The 21,474-nt window shown below is 40.4% G+C and overlaps 1 protein-coding gene across 11 annotated transcripts in view; it reads right to left on the reverse strand.

Annotated features, from left to right (window-relative positions):
- The window catches only part of ALPK1 (alpha kinase 1), a 120,332-nt gene that overhangs the window by 24,273 nt on the left and 74,585 nt on the right, over positions 1 to 21,474 (reverse strand). For all 11 annotated transcript variants that reach the window (XM_081811975.1, XM_081811978.1, XM_081811980.1 and 8 more), the window contains one exon: positions 3,871 to 4,069. In XM_081811975.1, the coding sequence (XP_081668101.1) occupies positions 3,871 to 4,069 (199 nt within the window). The remainder of the gene's footprint in view (positions 1 to 3,870; positions 4,070 to 21,474) is intronic.

Raw genomic sequence — 21,474 nt, forward strand, 5'->3', positions numbered from 1 at the left:
CCGACTGAGCCACCCAGGTGCCCCTGGATAGTCCTTTGCTAGTCAATGGAGGTCTGGAGAACAGCAGCATCAGTGTTGTCTGGGAGCTGGTTAGAAATGCAGAATCTGAGGCCCTGCCACATACCCCCTGAATTAGGATCTGCATATTTTTAAGAAGATTTATTTATTTTAGAGAGAGAGAGAGTGCATGTGTCCATGAGTTGGGGGGTAGGGCAGAGGGAGAGGGAGAGAATTCTCTAACAGACATCCTGCGGAGCATGGAGCCCGACGTAGGGCTCCATCCTTGGACCCTGAGATCATGACTTGAGCAGGAACCAAGAGTTAGCCGCTTAACTGACTGGGTCACCTGTATTTTTAAATTTCTGAAAATTCTCTTTAGTTCTTTTTCAAAAGAGTGAATTCATTTTCTTTTCCTGTTGCATTCTGTTCTTTAAACATACTATTTTTTTAAGCCATGTGAGTCTTTCAGGTTGTTCTATTTTTATATTTTGTTCTGGAGGGCCATTTTTCCTGTGTTTTGTTGTATATGCTGTTCTTCTCTCACCTGTTTCATTTCCTTTTGTTGTTTATACAGTTTAACCAAGGGTATCTTCAGCAAGGATTATTCTCCTGTGGGATTCCTATTCCCCCGGAGTGTGGATGTTTCTCTAGAACATAGTTTTGTATTTGATATTCTGCTGGGCCCCAAAAATGTCAGTCCTGAACTAGTTTTTTGTTAATTATTTGGGGGGATCCCCCTCCCTTGTGGGTAGGGTAAATTCAGACTCCTCACACACATTTGGCATAGTCTTGGGGTTTTTATTTATTTGGGGAGGTTTTTTTTTGGCCTCTACCCCAGAGCTTGGGTAGACAGTAAGCTTCCTTGCCACTTCTCCAGGTAAGCTGGTGGAGCTGTTCAGTCCCCTCTCATACCTGTGCAAACCTTTGAGAATTCCCGCTTTATGCAAATATTTCACTTCTCACATAGTCCCATGGACCTGTCTCTTGCCCCTAAATGGGGATTAAAATGAGAGACCCTTGGGCGCCTGGGTGGCTCAGTTGGTTGAGCGACTGCCTTCGGCTCAGGTCATGGTCCTGGAGTCCCTGGATCGAGTCCCGCATCAGGCTCCCTGCTCGGCAGGGAGCCTGCTTCTCCCTCTGACCCTCCCCCCTCTCATGTGCTCTCTCTCTCTCTCATTCTGTCTCAAATAAATAAATAAAATCTTAAAAAAAAAAAATGAGAGACCCTTCCCCTAGGACCATATTCAAGTGTAAACCCCTCCGGCTCATGAGCAGTAGACTACTGTTTTAACTTTGAACACTTTCTGTGTTTCCACACCTAAAACAATATTCGCAATATCTATGTAATAGGAGAAGATTTTGTACTTGCTTAATCCTCCATGTGAAAGAACTGAAGATTTGAACCTTTATCTCTAATTATGGCTTAAAAGGTTTTCCTCTTAATTTTATTTTTTATTTTTTTATTTTTATTTTTTTTCAAAGATTTTACTCATTTATTTGACAGAGAGAGACACAGCGAGAGAGGGAACACAAGCAGGGGGAGTGGGAGAGGGAGAAGCAGGCTTCCCGCCAAGCAGGGAGCCCGATGCGGCGCTCGATCCCGGGACCCTGGGATCACGACCTGAGCTGAAAGCAGACGCTTAACGACTGAGCCACCCAGGCGCCCCTCCTCTTAATTTTAGGCAAGAGTGAGCTAGGCAGGCCCAGGATGTTCTCTATTGTCTCTGAAATCCCATGTTGAATGCCCTGACCTTTGGCATGTGTTTTGGGTGGATACCAGGAAGGGCTGAGTCAAAGGGATAACAGTAGGATTGTGCTGTCCCCTCATATTACCTTTATTCCTCTTCCTTACTCCTTAGAATATCATACAGTCCTCTCATTTCTCCATCCCAGGAGTCCCAAATGCTGAGAATGGAGACCCCTTCTCATGGTACCTTCTCTACCAGGATACCACCACTGCTCTAAGCCCCTCTCTCTGAGACATCCAGTGTATGGGGAGGCTTAAAACTTGTTTGGGGTCGGGGCTGCTGAGTGGCACAGTCGGTTGAGCATCTGACTTGATTTCGGCTCAGGTCGTGATCTCAGGGTTGTGAGATCAAGCCCTGCATTGAGCTCTGAGCTCAGCGTGGGGTCTGCTTGAGTTTTTCTCTCCCTCCACTCCCACTGGTGCACTCTCATTCTCTCTCTCTAAATTAATCTTAAAAAAAAAAAGAGTTGTTTGAGGGGAGAAGTTCACAAAACTCACTTAACTCTGAGACTGTTTTCTTGTGGCTCTTCTGGTAGTATCTTTGAGGAAAAGATAACCCAACTGTTGGGAACTAAGATCTAGGATTTTATCTTAGACATAGGATATGTATCAACAGAGGAGCGTACTGCTCATGATGCTCTCTAGGCTTACTTGTTATCACGGTTAGAAGCATGAGAGAAACAACAAAACAAACAAGTGAAAAGATCAGTGTGGCTGTGTAAAACAAAGCTATCAACATGCCTGCCTTCCGCTTAACCTCAATTTTCATGTCACACTATACCAAATCCGTTATCTCATAAAATAGGCCACATAGACTCTCTTCCAAGTTCTAAGTGAGGAGAACCAATGTTAGAACCCTGCCTGTGCATGCCCGGCCTCATCATTCTGTTCTCCCCACAGAATGCTATGCACACACATCATTGCCATCTGATGCCATCCGAAGGAACATTAGTTGTCAGCTTTCCCTCATACCCCAAACATTATAAATCCAAACACTGTAAAATGTCCCAAGTCGGGGATATCAGAAGGAAGTTTTCCCTAGTTCAACTCTGTCCCTGCAGTTACTCTAGGAAAGTAATAAACACGACACAATTTATGCACAGCTGCAAGAACTTGAAAGTGAATGAAGTTGGGCTTTTGAAAAGTGAACCTCCACAAGCCCATTTCTCTCATGTCCTTTTATCTCTGTCCCTGTCTGCATCCAACAATTGTCCCATTTAGTATAGTCAGTACAGTTCCTTTTCAAAGGAAATGAAGTAAAGATATTTTAACCCCTTGAAGACCGGACTTACTAAAACAGTAACAACAGCTAAAATCAATTTAAAAAATGAGCCAGTCCTGTTTCTCGGAAGGGCAAATTTGCCTTCTACTTTTGTCCTTTATTCTTTCACTCTTAGAAATGAGGATAGCAGGCTACACATTTCTCAACCTCATGGTTATCAGTAATTTAAATAATTCCAAAATTCTATAGAAGTAAACTTCACTGTAATACATAGCAGGCCTTTTCTCCCTCCAACTGCCCTCTACAGTACATCCTAAGTTAGAATGTCAGCCTCATTTTTCATTTCATTCAAAGTGACAGAAGAAAAAAAAAAAAAAAAAGGATACTTTAGGGCCTAATCAGGTACTGTACCGGTGTTCCCAGTGATGGAAAAAAACCCTCAAATTACTTCAGTGGATTTGTCAGCTCTATTGTTAGCATAGTCAAGTGGCCCTACAGAAAGGAGACAGGAGAACTAAGAGAAAATGGTCGAATTTTAATCTGCTTTTTAAAGGCTCTTGGTCAGAAGTATAGCAATTCAGATACCCCTGTTTGAAAGCAGCAGGACAGATTTGTTAGAAGACAAAAGCTCCAATTAGTATTTTCCACACCCTTTCACAATTTTCTCTACTGCTTCTGGCTCTGAAACCCTTTATGCCAGGGCCTTTGTGCTGGCAAGAGGCGGCTGGAAGGGCACCTCGGAGGGCCGGGGGCCGGGAGAGCCCGCCGCTTGAAAAGATGGCCCACAGGCCCGGGTGCCCGCCGTCCCCCCGCCGAAGTCAAGTAGCCCCGGAGCGCAGGCGAGCCCCCGGCCGGCCGCACGGCCGCAGGACCGCGAGGGGCCAGCAGCAGGGAAGCCTACCTGAGTTGACCGAGATTCGGGCTTGGCGAATCACCACCTGCGGGGCAATGGGCGTTGCTGGCTGCAGCTTGTGGAGCCCCTTGGCGACCTGCAGGAGGTTGCCGGAGACGTCGAGCCCGTACAGGAAGCGGTCGCATAAGAACACAATGGCAGCAGCCGTGGTACAGTCGCGGGAGCGGATGGAGGCTTTCAAGGACGCCTGCAGGAACATCCAGACAGAATGAACCAGACGCAAGCAGCGCCCCGCGGAAAAAGAACGCCGCACTGGGACCAAGCTTAGTCTTCTAGGTGTTTTGTCCTTCCTTTCTTTCTTTGTTCCTTCCTTCCTCCCTTCTTCCCTTCCCTTCCCTTTTCTTCCCTCTTTCTTTCAGTCAAAACAAGAACAACAAAACCTAGAACAAGGGGAAGAAACAAACTTTATTGGGCGGCTGAACCGAAAAATAAATAAATAAGGAAAAATCCAAATCAAATGTGAGATAAAACCTTTCTTCCATTTCCTTTTCCCCACTACATTTCTAAAATTATACAAGTGATACATGCATATTTCCTGTTCTTAGAAAATTCAAACAACACAAGGTAAAAATGAAAAGTGCCCCTTAGTTTCCTAACTCTTTACCTTATGTTTTCCCCTCTTCCCCCCCCAATCTCTTTCTCATTCTTCCTCATCCTGGTTTCAGAGCGATCCTTCTAGAAACTTCTACCTATTGTGTATATTTAGACATTAATTGATTCCTTGTCTTGCCTTGCCCTCTCCCTCTTTTTTCTCTCTCATAAATGAGATTACACTATACATATTGTTATGTTGGTTAGTTCTTTCAGTCATCTTAGCATCTTGAAGAGCGTTCCACATCAGTTCATAACGCTCTGCTTCACTTATTGCCTACATTTTAATTAAGAAGAAATACAGAATTTTAGGTAACATTTTAAATTTAACTTACACTTAGTTAATGAATAAAACAACAAAAAGAAGAAAACAGGCCCGAAATGAAAGTGTAACATAAAGAGTGAGAAGTGGAGATAAGTGAGGCAAACCTGTATGGAAAAACATCATCTTTTGATCTCCAAGGTGTTATACTCAAGATATTCAAAGTCATGTAGCTAACAGCATAAATGAGTTTCCCACTCAGTAGTATTTTCTCCATTTGCTAAACTAAATCAAGCAGTGTTTTCTGAGCATGTTGGCTCACGTATGAAGCCCAAGAAAGCATTGCTCATTTTCCTAGCACAGTGTTACTACACAAAGCACTGCTTTCTTCACCACATAATCCTAAGTACTAACACTTACTAGATGGGTAAAACTAGATGCAGGGCACAGTGCTAAGTGCATTACATGTACTAATTCACTCACTCTTTACAACAATCCTAACAGGCAGATTATATTAATACCCCCATTTTATAGATGGGAAACCTGAGACTCATAGAGGTTAAGTAACATGCCCAATGTCACATGACCTGTGACTAAGAGGGGAGATTTGAACAGAGAAAGTCTAGGTCCAAATCTCACACTTTCAAGTCCCATGTTGTACTGACTTTATTTTAGGAAAACAGGAGTTGGATATCAATTATCTGATACTTGCAGTGATGCCAGTAAATACCAAATATGTAATCAGTGTTGTTACAGTTGCTGGTCTGAGCATGATTTACTTTAACAAATTGAAACTAAGAGAGGATGCTTTCAAACTGGGAGAGAGTAACCTCTGCTTTTCAAAGTCTGCCTGGAACTGTTCTTTTAGAGTTTTAATTTGATACTTGTGTATATCTAGGTAAAACTGGCCTAAACTCTTAGATCTGGCCCATTCCAGAGTTCTACTGATGGTGCTTATTCACATGATTTGACTTTTGGTATGTATGTTTTGGTGTGCTGTTCTATAGCACTGCATATAGAACGTAACATTTATATTTACAGGTATTCATCAATCAGGTAATCCCTACCAATAACCAGCACAATAACCTATTTTCATACTGATGCTTTCTTAACTCGTTAAGGTTTTTAAGCTATCAGTGTGTTTATTAAGTCTAGAAAGTGATCATTTGCATTTGTATTTATCCTTTTGTTCAAACTGATCACTGTTCTCATTGTGATAGAGATGCCAATTATTAAGGGGGGATATCTCTTCTCTCTTCTTGGTGTTTCCTTCCATGTGAAGGGAGCTGACTTACTGTAGTACTGCTGGCCTCTCTACTCCTTTACCCACTCTGCCCCAGGGGAGGTGGAACGATTAATATGACTGGTAAATTTGGGAAGAAGAAACTGGCATGCCTGGCTTAGCTCTTCTCTTTTTTTCCTTGGGAACAGCTGTCTAAGGGAACCAGGATACTCTGCTCTTGTGTATCATAAGTCTTAACTAGAAAGCCACCCTATATGTGGTGTTCTGCTTGCCCTCGTAATCTCTGTGACTGAATGGGATGTCTACATAATTCTGGGGTTCAGCTAGCAGATCCCCTGTGCTCTAATATGAAGCTATATCTTTCAATTTAGGCTTTATCAGAATTAGAGGTAACGTTTAACCTCCTGTCTGCCTAACTCTTGATTTATTCCTGTTTGCTCAGAATCCAGGAGGGAAAGAATCCTGGATCCTCTCAAAGATCCCAACGTTAATCATGGCCTAATATACCATAATCCTTTCTAAGGAAAACTGTGCTGCCCACAGTTCCTGCTTTTGAAACTGGCATGCATTTTGCTACTTTCCTTGACTCCATTTCCCCACTCCACCACCAGCTCAAAGCTAACCTAAGAGTACTCATCTGATCCCTGGCCCCATGACTCTGTGGCCTGGCTTAAAAAAATGAAATTTCAAATCTGAACTAAGAAACATAGAAAGAATGGTAGGGTAGAAAGAAGCAGAAAATAGAATGTAGCTAAGTCACGCTTAATGGGCAACTGCAGACTGAAGATGGAAGAATGATGGCTCTGAATCCAAATGTACCTTGTCATGAGTGCCATTCTTAGAGTTCCAGGCCTCCTTGATTGTTCCATTATGTTTTTATAATAATGTACACCCCATTTTGTGAATTTGCTTGAGTGAACCTCTGTTCCTTCCAACCAACCAACCAACCAACAAACAAACAAAAACCTAACTAAAACTGAAGTGTTCAAAACTTCTATTGAGAACTGTCAAATTTTAAAATGAGAACAAGTCAGTCAATTGACATTCATAAACTGTAAATTCAAGTGGAAAGGAAAATTTATGGTTTTATGTATGCCCAGCTCTGTTCACTAAGGCTGGTCTCTGGTCAAGGGTCCTTCCTATGCTAGGTACGCATGACACAGTCCTTTAGTTTGCAACCTCAGCTGTTATTTGCAGAACTTGCAGCCTCTTCCACTTCTAGGCTTCCTGAAACGGGTGTTTGGCAAGAGCAACGCTATTGCTGTCACCTTGCTCGTGACCACTTATCTTGCAGGGTCCTCAGCAAGCCATGGTGAGTTCTCTCTCTTTGAGGTTGCCCTTTGGTGTGTGCTTGATGGTCAGTTCTGCTCTCCCTTCTCACAGGTGCCCCACTTCAGTTTTCAGGTAACCGTATATCTACTTGGGATGCAACGCTTAGTGACACGCTATTTTCCAGAAATGATTCTCAATCCTTACCTCTCTGACAAAAATGGTTTCCATCATTGTAGCACCATCTAGTTGATGAAAAACATTCACAGACATTATCCCATTTGAATTTATAGTAACTATAACATCTAAGTAAGGTAAGGAAATTGAAGTTTCCAAATTTACAAAGTCCGAAGGGTCAGGGTCAGGCAGGAACCCAAGTCTGTATCTTTTTAAAATAAATTTTCTTATTGTGGTAAACAATGCGTAACATAAAATTTACCATCTTCACCATTTTCAAGAGTACAGTTCAGTAGTGTTTAGTATATTGTTGTGGAATAGGTCTCCAGAACTTTTCCATCTTGTGAATATGAAGTCTATACTGACTATACGCCTCTTTCCCCATCACAACCCAGCCCCTGGTAATCACCATTTTACTTTCTATTTCAATGAGTTTGATTATTTGAGGTACTTCAAGTAAGTGGAATCATACAGTATTTGTCTTTTTGTGACTGGTTTATTTCACTTAGCATAATGCCCTCAAGGTTCATCCATGCTGTAGCATGTGATGAAATTTCCTTCCTTTTTAAGGCTGAATTATTCCATTATATGTATATACCAAACTCTGTTTATCTATTCATCTGTTGATGGACATTTGGGTTGCTTCAAACTGTTGGCTATTGTGAATAGTGCTGCTAAGAACATGCACATGAAAATATCTCTTCAAGATCCTGCTTCTAATTATTGTGGCTATATATCCGGAGTGGAATATATGGATCATAGTGTAATTCTATTTTTAATTTTTTGAGGAAGTTCCAGACTGTCTTCCTTAGAAGTTGCACCATTTTGCAGTCCCACCAACAGTGAACAGAGTTCCAATTTCTCCATATCCTTGGCCAACACTTGAGGAACACAAGTGTATTAAGGGTCAATTTTTCCTCTGCTTTCTCCCTATGGTCTGATCAAGGTGATTTTGCTCAGTGCCTAATCTGGGCATAGGAAGCTGGGTCTTTGGAGCTAGTGCTAAACTTGTCACTCACTGAATCCAAGCAGTTTCTAAGGAAACCATATCCTTTATTATGATGAGCAAATTCTAAAATGGACAAAAAAAGAAATTGAAAAGAGTGTTCTTGTCCTGTATTTAAAAGGAAAAGAAAGAAAAGAAAAGTTCATAGGAGATGGCCTTTAATTTCAGTGTTTTGAAATTCTCTAGTAAAAGTTGGTACCATGAGAGCAAATGATGATTTTGTGATTAGCTGGACATTATTCCAGCAGACATTCTTCACACTGAGCTGCAAAGACACTTTGCAAATCCAGTGGAAACTTCTGTGAGGTGGTCTTCCTGACTTGAGACGATGGAGCTTCTATGAGTCTGGGTAGGCCAAGGTGGCCAGAGTTCACAGGGAGAGCTGCACAAAGGAAGAAGTCCAGAGATCTGAAGAGGGTTCCTCAAGTTTTCAGCAAAGCTCATGCATGGAAAGACACCACCCCAAAGCTGGAGAAAGAACCACCTGAAAGGACTAGCGGAGACAGTCCCCAGGCTTCATGTAGGACTTATGTTCCCGCCAACCAGAAAGGAAAATCCTGTTGTTCACATGGCATGGGGTAGAGTATTCAGAAGGGCATCACTTCAAGAGTGAGACAAAATTAGAATAAGGTGGCTCTTGGCCCACTCTAAAAGTTTAGAAGCAAGCTTGAAAAAGATCAATTTCCTAACTTGATTGAGTCCCAAAACGAAGCTCAAGGATATTTATAGGCTCACAAACTACCCACTATCCTATGTGCTGAAATTTACAATGTCTGGCATCCAGTCAAAAATTACTAGGCATGAAAAAAAGCCCATATTGCAGAGAAAAATAAATCAATAGAAACTGACCTCAAAATGACAGTTACTATAACTGTATTTCATCAGTTCCAGAAGATAGAGTAAAAAATTAGTTGGAATTACAAACATGAGAGGGAGATGTAAAAATGATCCAAATCAAACTTCTAGAGATTAAAAAAATATATAATGTCTGAAATGAAAGCACAGATATCTGAGTTTGTTTCCTAGCTGCCATTTATTTGCCATGGCAAGTTACTGAAACTCTCCGAGTCTCAATGGCTTCATCTGTGAAACATGGATAGTATTTATTTGCAGTGCTGTTACAGGATTAGAGGAAATGTGAGTCAAGTGCTCAGCACAGGACCTGACATATGATGGGTGCTTAATAAATGACAGGGAACTCTGTGGGGGAAAAAAAAATAGGAAAAAGAAGTCAGTTCATGCATTCCTACTCTCCTGCATGACAAAATAGCAAGAAAAGACAGGCTCTGGAAATAAATGTCCACGGAGTTTTCAATAGAGCAGAGAGGAAATAATAGATCATGTGTAGAACATCTATAAGGCTTATTTCAGAAAATGGCTAAGCCTCTAATTTCTTTTAATCTCTTTCTTCTCTTCACCAACTCTGAGGAGTGATGCTACTAGAAACAGAGAAAGAAAAAGGAAAATGAGCAGGCTTGGTGGCAGTTGGTGAAGGAAAGCTGGTTCCTGAAAGGGGGCCTTCTCAGCACGTGCGAGTTGCTTTTGGCTGTCACCAATGGAGGAATCCCTCCCCGAGCACCTGTAAACTGATGCTGCAAACACCCTATTCTGCATCCCGCATGAACACGCCATCTATTTGAGCAGAGAACATTGCCTAATCTATTTTTCCCCCTTCTACTCTTAATAGATTGGAGCACAAAAGCCTGAGAGAGGGTGACCTGCCAGACAAAGGCCCTTTGAGTTCCTTGGAAAAGTAGACTTGGAGGAGGATGGAAGGAATCCAAGTGGCCCTATTATTTCCACTTGCACTAATTAGACATTTTTCTGTCAGCTATTGAGCACTGCTGAGAGGCCAAACTCACTGAATTCATTTCTAAAGTGTTTACAGAAGTTTGCATCTGTTTGTGTCTCTTCAGGAGGAAAATAAGCACTTCAATAGCATTGTGGAAAATCTAAACGAAGCATCCTATTCTGGAGGACCTGGCATCCCCACAGTTGCATAATTTAACTCCGTTCAGGGCTGAACCTCTCGCATCTCTCTCCAAAACCTAACGATGCAAAATGCAGAGAAGTCAACTCAGGAGAATCTTTTCTTTCTTGTCATTGTCTTTTCTCTCCCTCTTTTGAAACAGCGGCATGCTGTGCACTACATACAGATTTAGGTGGGTATCATTCTTGTGGCCCCTCTCTCGTGTTTCTACCAGCACTCTGAGAAATTAATACCCACTTTCATTTGCTGCCAAGTGAGGGGATAGTAAATTCCTCAGCAGCAATGCAGAATACATCACCATCCTGGGAATCTCCCCCAAATGTACGCCCGGGGAGCACTCTGACTTCAGAAGGAGGGGAATGAAAGGAGGCCAGAGTGTGTGGCAGGAAAGGACACTAAAAGGAAAAATTTCCCTACATGGTAAAATGTGCCTGGGTTATGCACAATTAGATTAACATGAAAGAGAGTCCCTCCCCCATCCCCACTCCCCAAAAAAGAAAGAAAAAGAAAACAACACAAAAACCCTAACCCACTGCCTACATGGGCAGTGCCTTTGAAATGCATATTGGTCTACATGGAATTTGATTCAGGATTCTTTTGTTTGGGGTTGTAGGCCTATGACTGACCTGCCATCACAGAGGGCTCAAAAATATGATCTTTTTAGACAATCTCACAGCAACAGAATTTTAGTGTTGGAATCAACATAGGATAACTCAAAAAAAAAAAAAAAAAAACCTTGAACAGGAATTCTATCTCTTTATCTTCCCTCAGTCTGACATAAAGGCTGTCAGATTGTCCACATGGCCACCAAATTGTGTTTTTCCTATTGACTGATCATTTTCCGATACAAATATGTGGATGTAGGTAGAGAGTGTCCTGGATTTCTAGAGACAGCTTACAGATGTGTGTGTGTGTGTGTGTGTACGCAACAACCCCGCAGTTGTTTTTTCACATCTGTTTTCAGAATGGAAATACGGGGTTCTAATTGAGTTTATGGCACAAAGGGAACTTCATGGCTAGAAAGCTGAGTCAGGTGGTAAAGGAATTAAACTCCACAATGAGATTTCAATACACAGATGATTGAAAAAATGCTAAAGAGCCTTTGCTAAGGGCTTTTGCTGAAGAGCAGCAAGGAAAAGTGTGTGCCGTTTTCATGGTTCCTTGCATTAGTGCTAGCCCCTGCCGATGCTGAGCATCAAGTTTGGGTCCCAGCTATGGGTTCAAAGCCGAGATGCGTTCACAGCAATGACAATGGCAGCTGTTCTCTAGGGGGGCTGGGTGAGGGGACTCAGAACTGAAGCCATCTGGCATTGCAATTGGCAGGAACAGTGTAAAGGGAAATTATTGCCGCATAGCAAATTGGGAGATTGGAAAAAGGCAGGGGAAAGTGGGGGAAGATGTCCTGAGGTGAGGAATTAGCAGAATAAGCAAATGAAAAGTGATGATACCTGTATAGTTATACATCAACATTAAAAGCAGAGTAAGAGTAGAAGCCATCGAACTGGACTACTCAAGGTCAATGGAAGACCAAGCATGTCATGCTCCGTATTCATCCACCCACTGAAATGTGGAGAGGGAGGAAGAGAAAAAAACTTGAATTTTCCTAAGGTTTATGCCCAAGGCCGGTTAACATTTCATCAGCCTTCCTTTGTTTTACCAGTGGAACATGCAGATTCAAGCCCTTTTGGAAAATAATTGTGTATCTTTTTCTTTATATACCTAAAGATAACATTTCGATCATCTCTCCCTGCTTTTCAACCTCTCTCTCTCAAATCTACCATAGATGGAGTTGGCTGTCTTTTAAAAGAAAAAGAAAGCAGTTTCAAAACAGAGAACCACCTACCCGGGATCCTAGTGAATCTCATGGCCCCTGGGAGCCAGGGACCTGCATGCTTAGTCTCTTCCAGGTTGCTATGGCCACCATGACTCCAGTCATCATTGGTCATTTCAACATCCACATCGATGATTCACTCAGCACACCGGTCTCTCTTGCCACAGCCTCCATACCTCCAATGATCTTGTTCTACATCCAGCCTTAGTCTCTATGACTATGGTACCTATGACTCCCATGCTCAGAAATACCCTAGAACTTGCCATTTTGGTGGCAATACAGTCTGAATCTCAACTTGACCACTTGATTCTCTCTTCTTTATCTTGTATTCTAGCTGCCTTTCTCAGGAGCTCAACCCCAACAATTCTGCCACCCTATAGGGACAACCACATAATCCACTGACCCTACTATTTTTTGCTATGCTACCAATCCCCTCATGTTCTTGCTTGATTCTTTAAATTCCCAGGGTGCATCAATATAGTGGCTTTATAAAAAAAGCATTCTTGACTCCATTGTCACTTTCAGCTTCTGTCATGTTTGTCTGGCAATTCCAATCATATTTATTGTTAAGGGAGAATGTTGGCCTCACATTAAAATCACCTAGGGGGACTTTAAAAAGTTCAGATGTTCAGATGGCACCCCAGACCAGTTAAATCGGACTCTCTGCAAGTGTACCCACCCATCGATTTCTTTTAATATCCTCAGGTGATTCCAAAGTGCAGGTATAGCTGCAGACCCCCAAGCTAGCCTGTTAGCCTTTCCCCATCCCTCATTTCCTCCTTCCTGTTAAAGGTGGAATGAATTATCTAATGGGAGGGGCATACCTGCCTCAGACCTTCCTCGCCCATCTTTTCTTTTTTTTTAAAGATTTTATTTATTTATTTGAGAAAGAGAGTGGGCACACACACGATAGAAAGAGAGAGAGAGAGAGAAGTAGGCTCCCATGCTGAGCAGGGAGCCCGATGCAGGACTCGATCCCAGGACCCTGGGATCATGACCTGAGCCAAAGGCAGATGCTTAACCATCTGAGCCACCCAGGCATCCCTCTCCCATCTTTCCAAAACTTCCTCCCTGTTCTACAATAAGGAAAGGAAACTGCCAGCAACAAGATGAGTCTGGGATAGAGAATTTACCAACCCACTTGTCTGAATACCTAAAGCTACATTCTCCTATCCATTTTAGAATAATGAAGGTTGCTCTTTTGCATCTATCTTTCAGATGGTTCTGAACACAGGAGGTGATGATGAATATTATTTATTGCTATTTACAATCCTCAAATTATATCTACTTCTCTGCCTAACCTGAGCTTCTACCCAAGCAACTGAATGTGGCTGGAGAAAAACACATGATGACACTTTAAATTTATGGCCATAACCTTAAGTTGGACCTCAGTATGGCCTGACAATCCAGCTACGCTCACACTTTCTGCTCTCTTCTCAAGCTGCCATGCTCTCCACAGACAACCTGGCTTCTTATTTCACTGAGAAAACAGTCAATGAGAAGCGACCTTCCTCATTGTCTTATCCAGATTTACCAACCCTCTTGCTGTGAAGCCCATGTTTCCACCTACACTCCCATTGGCAGGTTTAAGGCCAACCTCCCACTCAGTTCTATCCCTTCGTCTTTGCTTGAGGACACTGCCTGTAAACACCCTCTTTCTCTTGCTGCATCATCAATTTCCTCATCTCTCCTGGATCATTCTCATCAGCATACAAACCCAGCATCTTCCATCTTTAAAGAGTTTTCCTTTACATATACATCTTTGTCTTTGTCTGTTCAAGTTGCCATATCATAAAATGCCATAAACTGGGTGGTATAAACTCTGTTACTTATTTCTCACTGTTCTGGAGGCTGGGAAGTCAAAGAGCAAGGTGCTGGCAGATTCAGTGTCTGGTGAAAGACCACTTCCTAGTTCACAGATGCCATCTTTCATAAGGGCATGGATCCCATTCATAAGGGCTCTTCCTTCATGGTTTAGCCACCTTCTATAGGCCTCACCTCCTAATACCTTCACCTTGAGGGTTAGGATTGCAACATAGGAATTTGGGGTGCGTGAGGGGACACAAATACTTGGTCCATGGCAATCTCTCCCCAGCTCCTATTCCACTGTCTCTACCCCCCTCTACAGCCAATCTCAAGAGTTGTCTACACTCACTGTCTTTACATCCTCATTTCTCATTCTTTCTTAAATCTGTATCTTTCATCCCCAACACTCCATTGATCCCAACCTTTTCAAGGTTGCCAAAAACATCCAAATCCAATGACCATTTATTAATCCTCATTCAAATTCCTAGAAATATTTGGTTGAGCCAATTAATCCCTCCTTTTTACTCATGTGATTTCTGGCATTTCACACCCTCCTGGTTTTCTTTCTACTTCACTGGCTTCTCTTCTTCACTCTACTTTGCTGGAGTATCCTTCTTTTCCAGCCTCTGAATGTTGAATGCCCTAAGACTCAGTCCTGAAACTGCTTCTCTTCTCTAGCTACACTCACTTAGACTGTCCCATAGCCTCAAATATCACTTCTGTTAGTGAATCCCAAATTTGAATACCATCCCGAGTCTCCTTCCTGGAATGCAGCCTTGTATATGAAATTGCCTAGACAACAGCCAGCTTGTCAATTAGGTATCTCAAAATTAGCATATTTAAAACAGAGCTCTTTATTTTCTCTTCTATACTTGCTTCTCCCTCTGTGTCCTCCAGCTCAGTAAAGACAACCCATCCATTCATTTGCTTAGTTTTGACTCTAAGCTTGTGACTCTTCTCCTCTTGCCCAGTCCATCAGCAAATCCTGTGGCTGTGCCTTTCAACTACATACAAATGTCTACAATATTTATTATTGATGCTAATGTCATGGTTATATGTGGTGACAAAGAAATGTTAGTGAAGCCTGAGAAATTGGAATCCTTACTCCTTCTTTTTTTTACTATGAAACTGTCTATAAAACCATAGCAAAACTATTTTCTTAGAGGGCCATTTCACTGGAAATAAACATAAAATGAAAAGCAAAATCAAAAGTCTATATCAGTTGATGTAACACTTGACTGTGAACAGAACTTAACTGAGTTGAGGCCCATGAACTTAATCTCAAAAATGTGGGGGAACTCATCGTTGCAATACACTCCATTAATAGGGGAAAATGTTGCACACGAAGCTTTATAATGTAGCAAATGATTCTTGGCATATGATTTACTGAGAATTCATTCATTCACCCAACAAAATATTTATTGAGCATCTCCTAGATGCATCTTATAGGCATTGGATATACAATAATAACAGAGACAGACACGGTGTTATCTGATCTGTAAACATTCTGAAGATGCAAATTCCCAGCTAAATGGGTTGGGTGGCTTTTAGAAAATGTAGAACATATGAATCAGAGTTAAAAAAAATTTAACATTTAGGCCACAAGTTTAGCATTACAATCTGAGTCAACACATTGAGTGCATGTCCAAAAATGAGTCCCTAGAAGAAGAGTTATTTGATGCAGAAGATACATTCTTCTCCCATGTCCTAACCACTTTGCCCTTCCTTCCCAAGGAGTACCAAGTCTGGTCAAAGGCAAAAGTCCTTCTCTAATACGGAATTGGAAGACCCTTGTAACTGATGTTACAGGGTGTTCATTTGTTACCTGGGAACTAAGTCCACCTCATGTGGATATTATTTCTCTTAACAACCAATAGGTTTTGTGAGAGAGGTCATAGCTAAGAAGTCTCAGGCTTTGCCCTTAAGGCATTCCAGGAGGAAATCCAGAATAGGGGGTCACCACCACTTATGCTTTTTCTATTTCAATGGCTGTCATGAATGGTTGCAGAGGAAGAGGCCAGCTTGACAATCAGTTTTGCAGTCTGGGGTTCTCTCACAGCTACATTAGTGATAAATTTTCTCTCTCTCTCTTTTAAATAGTGGTGGTGTGTGTCTGCTGGTACTGGGGGAGGGACTTATGAAGAAGTTCACTTGTCAGACTCACTAACATACTGTTTGGAATGTTAAGTTCTTTGCATTGTTTAAAAGGTTGCCTATATATATTAATAAATAAATCTGAAAATGTTTCAGTCATTTTTGATGCCCTGATAGCAAAATTCAGCTAGAGGCTTGATTATTTGATCTTAGCTTCTGCCTATTTTTTTAAATTCACATTTTGTTTATTTTTTGTGTAGGTAGTATATTCGCATAGTTCAAAATGTATTTAGGGATATATGAAAAGTCTGCCACCCTGGCCCAGGTTCCTACCTCCTCTCCAAGAAGGTGATTGACATTGTCTATTTTTTTTTTTAAAAGATTTTTATTTATTTATTTGACAGAGAGAGAGATAGCGAGAGCAGGAACACAAGCGGGGGGAGTGGGAGAGGGAGAAGCAGGCTTCCTGCCGAGCAGGGAGCCCGATGTGGGACTCGATCCCAGGACCCTGGGATCATGACCTGAGCCGAAGGCAGATGCTTAACGACTGAGCCACCCAGGCGCCCTGACATTGTCTATTTCTTATATGACTTTCCAGAGAGGGTTTTTTTTTTTTTTGAGTAATAACTGAGTTTATTAACAACTAAATGGTATCTTTAAAAATATAAATGAATAAAAAGGTAACATTGGAATATCAAAATATTTGAAAATCTACAGAATATTTTATATTTGCTTCCTTTTTTTAATATTGTGACTTTTATTCTTGTCATTTATTCATTCCATAACTGGTAGCTTGTATCTCCCTCTCCCCTTCACCCATTTTTCCATTCTCTCACTCCCCTCTGGCAACCATTTGTTCTCTGTATATATAGGTCTGATTCTGTTTATTTGTTTTCTCACTTTTTTTTTTTTTAAGATTCCACATATGAGTGAAATCATATGGCTATTTGTCTTTCTCAGTTTGACTTATTTCACTTAACATAATACCCTCTAGGTCCATCTAAGTTGTTGCAAATAGCATGAGCTCATCCTTTTTATGGCTGCATAATATTCCATTACATATAACTATAAATGCTTGTGTGCGTGTGCGCATGCACACACACATACACACACATACTGCATCTTCTTTATCCATTAGTCTACTGATGGACATTTAGGTTGCTTCCATATCTTGGCTATTGTAAATAATGCTGCAATAAACATAAGGGTGCATATATCTTTTTGAATCACTGTTTTTATTTCTTTGGATAAATATCCAGCAGTGGAATTGTTGGATCATATGATATTTCTATTTTTAACTTTTTGAGAAACTTCCATACCGTAGTTGTATCATTTTACATTCCCACCAACAGTGTATGAGGGTTCCTTTTTCTCCACATCCTTGCCAACACGTTATTTCTTGTCTTTTTGATTTTGCCATTCTGACAGGTGTAAGACAATATCTCATTGTGGTTTTGATTTGCATGCCTCTGATGATTAGTGATGTTGAGAATCTTCTCATGTGTCTGTTGGCGGCAATATATCTTCTTTGGAAAAAAATTCTATTCAGGTCCTCTGCCCATTTTTTAATCAGGTTGCTTGCTTTTCTGGTATTGAGTTGTAGAAGTTCTTTATATATTTTGGATATTAACCCCCTATTGGATATATCATTTGCAAATATCTTTTCTCATTCAGTAGGTTGCCTTTTTGTTTTGTTGATGGTTTCCTTTGCTGTGTAAAATCTTTTTATTTTGATGTAGTCCCAATAGTTTGTCTTTGCTCTTCTTTCCCTTGAACTTCTATCTTGCCTCATAACTATAAAAATCCCCCTAAGCCATGTCCTTTTGTCAATTAGTTTATACCATAATAATAGCTACCGTTTATTGAGTGCCAGGCACCATTCTAAGCATTCCATGTTATCCACTCACTTAATCCTCCAATCTATGAAGTAGGTATTGTTATTATTATCATTATAGATGCAGTTTACATAGGCTTCCATGATGCCAAGCTAATAAGGGGGCAGCACTTGGATTCAAACCCAAGCAGTCTAGCTACAAAGTCAGCTTGCTCAGCCCCTACCTATATTGTATACCTATACAATCTTAATTTTATCAAGATTGTCATTGTCATTGTCACCAAAACTATATATTCGAATAGTGGCAGTATATAGTACAAAGAGAACTGTTTGGACCTCATTGTCCTTAGGGCTTTTTACTGGTTCTTAAAGTATTAATTATCACTGAAAGGATTGAAAGCTGACTTGTGCCAGTTGCAATTTTAACAGCTATGCATACTTAGAGAAACAAATGGACTGACTTGTCACTTTAGAATCTTATAGTCCAAGAGAATCATATTCACATAAGCACAGCAGAAATAAATGTTCAATCAGTAAGGGTTAGCCTTGCTTTAATAAAATCTCATTAAGAAAAAAATCTCAGATTACTGTATTAGGAAATATCAACTTAAGGAATGGTTATTCATGTCACAAAGTAGTCTTCATGATTCACTATAATAATCTCAAATAATGAGCTTCTATAATATATTTAAAATAGGATTCAATTATAAATATGTTATTAATGACAAATAAGATACTTAAAAAGGGGAGTAAAATAGTGGCACTTCAACCAGGTTGTACATTAGAGTCAACAGTGATGTTTTATTAATACAGATTCTTGCTCAATACAGATCTAAAGTCAGAATCTCTGGGTATATTTTGAAGAAGCTGCCCTTTTTCCCACCTCCCCCACCCCACCCCAACTCACACACACGTCCCAGATAATCTTGATTCAGTCAGCTCATTGAGCAGTATTTGGAATCTCTGGCATAAGCCATTAAAGTCATAAACAGGTATAGGTAATATACATTTTAAGCATATTAGGCAAAGATATGGTCTTCCACAAAGAGTGAAGGGAAGCTGTCATAATCTTGTGCTCAAAGTAATAAAATGAGAAAGCTACAGAGAGACAAGTTTAGCAGTCTGACCTCCAAGCAAGCCCTTTTAGGGTTCCACCTGACAATGACTCCAGAAAGCCCAGAGATTTCATTTTCATATACAGTGTCAGTGGGAATAATTCATACCTAGTATGATAAGTTTTCAATAACCATGAAAGAAACATATTTTGCTTCTGGTCTTTAATGGTGAATAAATAGAAAAAGTTCCAGAATGAGTTGGTAATACTTTCAAAATGTGACAGAATATATACATATATATAGAAAAGAAGCCCCCTTTGAGGCTGTTCTCATGAGGGAGCTAGTCACCTCAGTTGCTATAGGGAGATACTCAGGAAAGTGCAAAAGGACGGGCTTTGAGTGTACTGAGGCACTACCTGATTTGGGGTAATTTGTTTAATTTTTTAATTTCAACTTTCTTATATATAAATAAGGATAATAATACTATATAGATTACTGAGGAAATTAAAGAAAATATATGTAAAGTGCTCAATAGTAGGTGCTCAATAAATAATAACTCATTATTTTGAGAGTGGATTGGGAGTAGATCTATGGAATCAATCTCTCAGATCTCAAAATAAAACGAAAATTCAAAAAGAAATTTACCAGTAAGAAAGAAATTAAGCTTTACTGAAATCAGAGGGGGAGAGGAACCATGAGAGACTATGGACTCTGAGAAACAAACTGAGGGTTCTGGGGTGGGGGATGGGTTAGCCCGGTGATGGGTATTAAGGAGGGCACGTATTGCACGGAGCACTGGATGTTATACGCAAACAATGAATCATGGAACACTACAGCAAAAACTAATGATGTAATGTATGGTGACTAACATAACATAATAAAAAAAATAAAATAAAAAGTGGATGGACCCCAGCTCCTTACTTTGTCTGTATGTCAGATGGCCACTCATCACGGATGGTGCTTGAGGAAGCCCTCATCTTGGAGAGGCCAGCAACAAGAACACTGAACTCGGTTTTTAGTTGCTTGTATTGCAGCTTATGTATACTTGGTTAAGTAGATTGACAGATTATATTACCACAAGTCACAGATACTTTGGAATAATTCATAAGGAGAGGGGGAAAGACTATGGACATCTCAAGGCAAAGTTCTTTAAAGAATTGTCAAATTTAAAGAGTTTAGATATTTTCTTTTTCTTTTTTTTTTTTTTAAGATTTTATTTATTTGACACAGAGAGAACAAGCACAAGCAGGGGGAACAGCAGGCAGAGGGAGAGGGAGAAGCAGACTCCCCGCCGAGCAGGGAGCCCGATGCGGGACTCGATCCCGGGACTCCGGGATCATGACCCGAGCCGAAGGCAGTCGCTTAACCGACTGAGCCACCCAGGCGCCCAAGAGTTTAGATATTTTCTTTTATAAACAGACAAGTTCTCCGAAATTTCCTGCCTTTCCTGTGGTAAGTGGTTGACAATCGTATGCTATCCAACCAATATTTTGAAAAAATATTTTTCAGGTCATAAGGATTGTAAAGGTTTCCATCACTGTGCTCTTCATGCCAAAAATAAAGCATCACATAAAAATAACTCACACAAATGGGAAACTTTTAACCTGTTTAAAAATCTTCCACATGAAGAGTTTTACATCCTTTGTTAAAAAAAAAAATCTTCTGATTAACTTGCAAAAAGACACAATTGACACTAAGGAAGGTGGAAATTTGTAGTTGAACTTCAGCAAATGATTCTTCAGGATTGGTGGATGGATTGAAATCTGAGGGTCATGAATTAGCTGACCTTTTTTATTTGAATCTACCTATCTCAGAAGACTGATTTTATTTTCAACTATGACCGCCATTAAAACTAAGTGTTGAAAAAAACCTGTCCTAGTCATATCTTCAAAGCACAGTGCTAAGATTTTAAAAACTAATTAAACATATTAGATTATAATTTTAACATGAACAGAAAGGTTCTCATGCCGATGATGCAATTTTAAAAATTATTCTAAAATAGTCATTTAATCTTTGTGTTGTTCTTAAATTTCTATTCTACAGAAATATATATAATATAGTAAAGCATGGTATATGCATATAACTTATTAAATGAAAAATTAAATGTATATCAGTTGCCTGCTAAAAAGTTTTTACTGATGGGATGAGCATAAAAAAAAATTAAAGGCAACTGATTGAGAATAAATTTATCAGTGGGATAAAGCAAGTCTATCTTTTGTGCTGTACAAATATGTCCTACAAGAGAAAGGGCTAATTCCAAATACCTGTGAAATTTGTTGAGCTTAAAAATTTTTAGTGTCTGCCCTTGAGAGTGAGGCAAGTTGGTTTAATAAGGCTGGCAGGTGATTCCACACGATGACAGGATGATGGCAGGTGGAGGGAGGTGGCACAAAGGGGAAGTCTGGGTTATATCTCAGCCTAGCCACATTGCAGT

Source organism: Leptonychotes weddellii, chromosome 2 (genome assembly GCF_054177405.1).
Source record: "Leptonychotes weddellii isolate Sample4059 chromosome 2, ASM5417740v2, whole genome shotgun sequence".
NCBI lineage: Eukaryota > Metazoa > Chordata > Mammalia > Carnivora > Phocidae > Leptonychotes > Leptonychotes weddellii.